Source organism: Hevea brasiliensis, chromosome 6, assembly GCF_030052815.1.
Source record: "Hevea brasiliensis isolate MT/VB/25A 57/8 chromosome 6, ASM3005281v1, whole genome shotgun sequence".
Taxonomy (NCBI): Eukaryota; Viridiplantae; Streptophyta; class Magnoliopsida; order Malpighiales; family Euphorbiaceae; genus Hevea; species Hevea brasiliensis.
In genome coordinates, this window is record NC_079498.1 from 6816397 (window position 1) to 6822112 (window position 5716).

General features: G+C 32.3%; 1 protein-coding gene across 1 annotated transcript; it reads right to left on the reverse strand.

The window, feature by feature from the left end:
• Positions 1-2150: 2150 nt before the first annotated feature.
• On the reverse strand, positions 2151-3051 carry LOC110649234 (uncharacterized). Its single transcript, XM_021803717.2, has 2 exons — positions 2655-3051; positions 2151-2510 (listed from the first exon to the last, which is right to left on the reverse strand). Exons 1-2 carry the CDS (start codon positions 2842-2844, stop codon positions 2389-2391), a joined length of 312 nt encoding a protein of 103 aa, XP_021659409.1. The 5' UTR covers positions 2845-3051; the 3' UTR covers positions 2151-2388.
• Between the last annotated feature and the right edge of the window lie 2665 nt (positions 3052-5716).

Below are 5716 nucleotides of genomic sequence, written 5' to 3' on the forward strand. Positions count from 1 at the left end.
AAAAAAAAAAAAAATCTTGGGGAAGCAAACTCTCTTTCCTTATAATGGTAACATTCTCTTTTGTATTGGGAAGTGATGGTACCGATCAATTTTTGTATTATAAATGTTAGGTTTTATTTATTTATTTATTTTGGATCATGGACCAAGCCCATTGATCGACACATAAGAAACTATCAATTTTGTGGGACAATTTTTCTTTTAGCTTAATTTATTTTATTTACCATTGTTACTTTGGATGCTCCAAAAAGCAAGATCGATTCACCAAGCATACCATGTTATGTTGAAAACTCATCATGATAAACAAATCTTAAAAATCAGACAAGCAATGCAAGACCACACCAGCTTCATTACAGTTCAAGAAAAGTGAAAATCAAGAAGCCCAACAACCCCTTGGATTGCGAAACCCCATCTCTCTAAGAGGTTATCCAGGATTTGGCATTGTTGCTTTCCTGCTAAAGCTTAATGCATTCTAGCAGCTTCCCCAAAAAAACAAAAACCAACAGCCCAGGGGAGTGCTCACTTCCAAGGAGCCCTCAGAATCCACAATTTAGCCATCAAGAGAGAAAAAGAAGGGGACAAAAAAACCCCTGCCTTTTGAATTCGATCTAGTCTCAAATATTAATGCAAGAAATGGTAAAACTAAACATTTCCAAAGATATTGCAGCGTCTAAACTACAGTTTAGCATACATAGCATAACAGATGAAAGTTTGATTCAATAAAATACATTTATATTACATTAATAAGTAACCAAAGTTGAGCTGTTACATATTATTTGCAAGAGACATTTGAAATATATTTGATTAGTTCAGCTCAATACCATAGAGATTCATCCATCAAATTGGTGCTTAGTACACACAGCATGGTAGAATATTAACTTACGAAGATTAGTTGTGAGCTATATTGCCTTCACCAACTCCAACAGAAAAATACCAATGATACTTATTAAAACTCCAATGGTCTTGAATAACAACAGACACAAAAAAAGCCCTAAAGCTTTACCACCTAAACCATCCCATGATCAACCTAGAAACCAAGAAAGGCCATTCTCAAAAATTGTCTGAACACCAACTACAGTTGAAATGAAAATAATGCTAGGCAACACAAAGGTTTAGGAATCTTAATTAACCACATGAACCCCAAACAAAAATCTTAGCCCAAAATAATCTTGCTGTGCAAAAGTCTCCTTCAAAAAAAGCTAAGCAGAAAATATATCTGAAAAATTGAGTGCCACTATATCTAAGTGCCAACAACATGTAGGCAAATGCTCCTAAGTAAAGAGCAAAGCATTATCATTCCAATGCAAGGCAAAAATCAAAACATCTAAAGCAAGGAAAACAAAAGCATATCAAGTCACGCTTCAGTCCAGGCAAGAATTTTGCACATGACATTTGTCTACCATTCACCATCCACAGAACCCACCTAATCTCAATAAGGAATTACACCTGAAATTTAGATTGAAATTGAAAACAAAAGCTACAGCAAAAACTTAGAATAAAAATGATTGAAGTAATGATGGTTTTGTTCAAGCAATAAAAACAGTTCAGAACACAAGGCTTATGTCCAAGTGACATGCTTTTGTGCGTTACATGGTCAAATATAGAATATAACTATCACAGACATATATGAAGTCAAAATGGAAATGAAAATTTTTATTTGGCATGCCAAATGTTGAATGGGGAGTTAGAAAGCTTATCCAATGATAAATGAAGGGAGCCTGTTCACTTATGGACATACTAATTTTCTTACTGGTTTGTTTAATGAATGAATACTATGCGATGAGTGCAAGAGTTTATATTGTGCGAGCTACATTCTCAATTCAATTTAATCTTGGGCAGTAAGCCAAACATTAACACCCAACAATAGACTTGAGTTTAGGAGAAAATTCCAGGTACATGCATATACGTGTCAAAATCAAATGTCTGATCAGTTTTGTATAAATACAGACTGACACTGAAGATGAAATTTAACACCCACATCTTGTAAGCACATGTTCTTACTAAAGGGAAGCTCAGCTTTGTGCAAGACAAGCAACTGATTGTCTACGGTTAAATGCTTTGAGGATCATATACTGAAACAATCATGCTTTATAAGAGCTGAATGTTAAGAAACACATCCATTTAAGGAAGCAAAACACAAAACGAAGAAGGAATTTGAAATAAACTAGATTATTAACTAAGATCACGAAGCTAGAGTTTTATCATCAACAGAGTAACTGCGCAAGACACAAGTCCACTATATAGCAACAAAAACCAGTTGTTAAGAACAATTAAATTACAAAATTATTAAAAGAAATAAAGAACCGCAAGTACATTAAAGAAAGAACCACAACTTGAGAAAGATATGTACATAAGTAATTGGGGCAAATTGAAGCTTCAGCTTATCATCAACTAGACGGGAGGTATGTTGGCGAAAGAGAAGCCTTTGTATCCCTTATAAGCATAGTAAGCAATCCGAGTGTAATAAAATCCAGGTATAAACAGCACCACTCCCAGAATCGCAAAGAAAAGCCCTAATTCAACAAATCAAACAGAAAAATGCTCAAAATTAGCAAACTTCAGCGACTACAGAACCCTAATTCCTCTAATCAGTAAGCAAAGGAACAATATTTTTTTTTAATTGAACTCAAGACATGAGAAATCACGAAGAAGAATACCATGAGCACGGTCACCGCCTATTTTGTTCGAAGCCATAAAAATGCCCAAAACGATACCGACGACACCGAAAACGAGAAGAGAGACGGCAAGAGCAATCTCCTTGATTGGTGGTCGATTGTTGACAACGTATGATGTCTCCATCATAATGTCGTCGTCTGTTATGGAGAAGGCGTGGTCTACGTACGCCATTTCTAAGAAGAAGTGCGTAGAGATGGGGATATTCGTTTCCTGTTTTCTACTCTTCTTCTGGGTTTTTTCCCCAGCTAGATTTTGAGACAGTAGACTCAGGTGATGGGATTCAATTCAAAGCTTGGTAGGTGTTTGAGCAAATTGGATTTTGATGGTTGGGTTTGGGTTGGAATAGACTTTTCAAAGCGACAGGTGAATTAGTAATTTTCTTTTCTTCGTCTTCCGTGCGGTGCCGCCACGCAGGCAAAACTTATGAACATTTGACCTCGCAAACAATTTATTATGATTATTTTAATTAAAATTATAATAAATTTTTTTATAAAAATATATGTACATAACTTTTTATTAATTAGATATTTATACGTTTCTATCATCCCGAATTATTGTAATATAATAAAATTTTTGTTTTTTAAGTCTAGTGAGAATTATTTATTTATAATTTTATATATTTTTATTTTAAATTTATAATAATTTAAATTTAGATATTTTTATATAATGAATATACTTTATTCATTGATTATGGGAAATTGATCATAATTAAGAATAATATAATTGATAATATAATTGATATACGTATAGTAATTATATTTGAAAATTTTTTGTATTCTTAAATTCTAGATTAACATTTTTGTTGGCTTATGTATAGTAGTTTTATAACAATCAATAAATTTTAATTTCATTATTTAATTAAAATTAAATAAATTAAAAAAATTAACTTTAATTGAATAGTATTAAACATTTTGAATAATAAAAATTAAAAAGGAAAAAAAAAAGATATAGATCTTTCCATCCAATTGTGGAGTCGGACCAGAATTGGGAACAAAACAAGGGTCCTTGTATCAAACTAAGAGTGGTTTGAAGTATGTAACAATTATTTCACTTTATAATTTATAAAGAATGCTAGTTGAAAAAAAAAAGCATATATTCTTTTTAAATTATGTTTTAGTAATTGGGAGTTTTTAATATAATTAAAAAAATAAGTGAATAAGGTTTAATTTAATAATAAAAATAATTTAAATAAAAATAAAAATAAAAATAAAATACACTTTAATAATATAAAAAGGACTCATTTTTTATGAGAGAGAAAATACTATTTTCTTGTATTTTTTATATATCTAATAATTAACTAATTTCACTTATCCCTCACCCTTACCAAATACCAATACAACGATTCACTCACCTTAATTAATTCCACCCATCTTCTGATTTGTACCATAGAGTTGTGTTGGTATGATAGAGTTTTCCTAGATCTACGAATTTAGTAATTTCTTTTAATACATAGAAACATCATATGTTAAAAAAAAAAAATGTTGGCCTTTATCTCTCTTTCTCTTTACAGGCAACCTAAGCCTAGCATACTAAGGGATTTTAGTTATCTCAAGCAGTCTTCATGCCTTTTTAATTCACTCTTTTTCATCATTCTCATCACTCTTTATTGCTGTTGGCAGGGTCTTTGCCAAAGCATGTAATTTGAGGACTAAGCTTGATGGTGAGAAGAGGAGAAGTATTGGGAATTGAAACTATCTATATTTGCCATTTTATTAGTTTAATACCTTAAATTTTGTTATCATCAAAATTATATGCTCCTTTAAGCTGTGGGACTAACACATGCTTATGCTACTTATTATACATGATTTGGAGTTAGAGAAACTAAATATTAAAACTGCCTTCTTGCATGGAGAACTTGAAGAGCAAATCTACATGTAATAACTTGAAGATTTTGAATTTAAGAGAAAAGAAGACTATATATGTTTGTTTATTGAAGAACTCACTGTATGGGGTTGAAAAAGAAAATCATTTAGACAGTTTTCTGAGTGGTTTGATTCATATTTCTTATTTTCTATATATCCTTATTGCTCATTATTTTGATTGTTATCAAACAAGATTGAGGATCAAGGATTGTACTAACACCTTCCAATCAAATTTTAGCATCTGGTTATTTCTCTTCTCCTCAATTTTCAGTTTAGTATTCTGCATCAAGATTGCGTTTCCTCAACTATGTTTTAGATACTCTTAACATGAGTTTCGCATTACGTTCCTCGCAATTCAAGCATGGGGATGAAATTGCGACAACTAAAATTGAATGTTAGCGCAGGTTCTTAAGAAAGAGATTGTCATATACTTTGAAATTTGTGGCATATATTATACCTATTTGTGAGTGATTGTTGACACCTATCATAATATGAACCTATGGGATGCCACGGGATGCAATCGGACTGAGGTTTCATTAAAATGAGCTGCGAGGGCATGCGGGAATCCTCAGAAGCTGATTGCGGTTCCCTGGAATGCCCTTGGGTGACTTCTAAGGTGGGAAGAAGACCCATGGACGATTTCTTTTCCAAAGAGTATTTTGGGACGTCGACTTGTTACACGATCAAGGTTTGCAGTGGGACTAACATGCTTATGCTACTTATTATGCATGATTAGGAGTTAGAGAAACTAAATATTAAAACTGCCTTCTTGCATGGAGAACTTGAAGAGCAAATCTGCATGTAATAACTTGAGGATTTTGAATTTAAGAGAAAAAGAAGACTATATATGTTTGTTTATTGAAGAACTCACTGTATGGGGTTGAAAAAAAAAAAAATCCTTTATTAGACAGTGTTCTGAGTGGTTTGATTCATATTTCTTATTTTCTATATATCCTTATTGCTCATTATTTTGATTATCATCAAACAAGATTGAGGATCAAGGATCGTACTAACACCTTCCAATCAAATTTTAGCATCTGGTTATTTCTCTTCTCCTCAATTTTCAGTTTAGTATTCTGCACCAAGATTGCGTTTCCTCAACTATGTTTTAGATACTCTTAACATGTGTTTCGCATTACGTTCCTCGCAATTCAAGCATGGGGATGAAATTGCAACAACTA

Coding starts and splice junctions, on each gene's coding strand:
- LOC110649234 (XM_021803717.2), bottom strand. CDS start 2,844: ATGGCGTACGTAGACCACGCCTTCTCCATAACAGACGACGACATTATG. Junction 2,511..2,654: donor AGGCGGTGACCGTGCTCATG/GTATTCTTCTTC, acceptor TTGTTGAATTAG/GGCTTTTCTTTGCGATTCTG.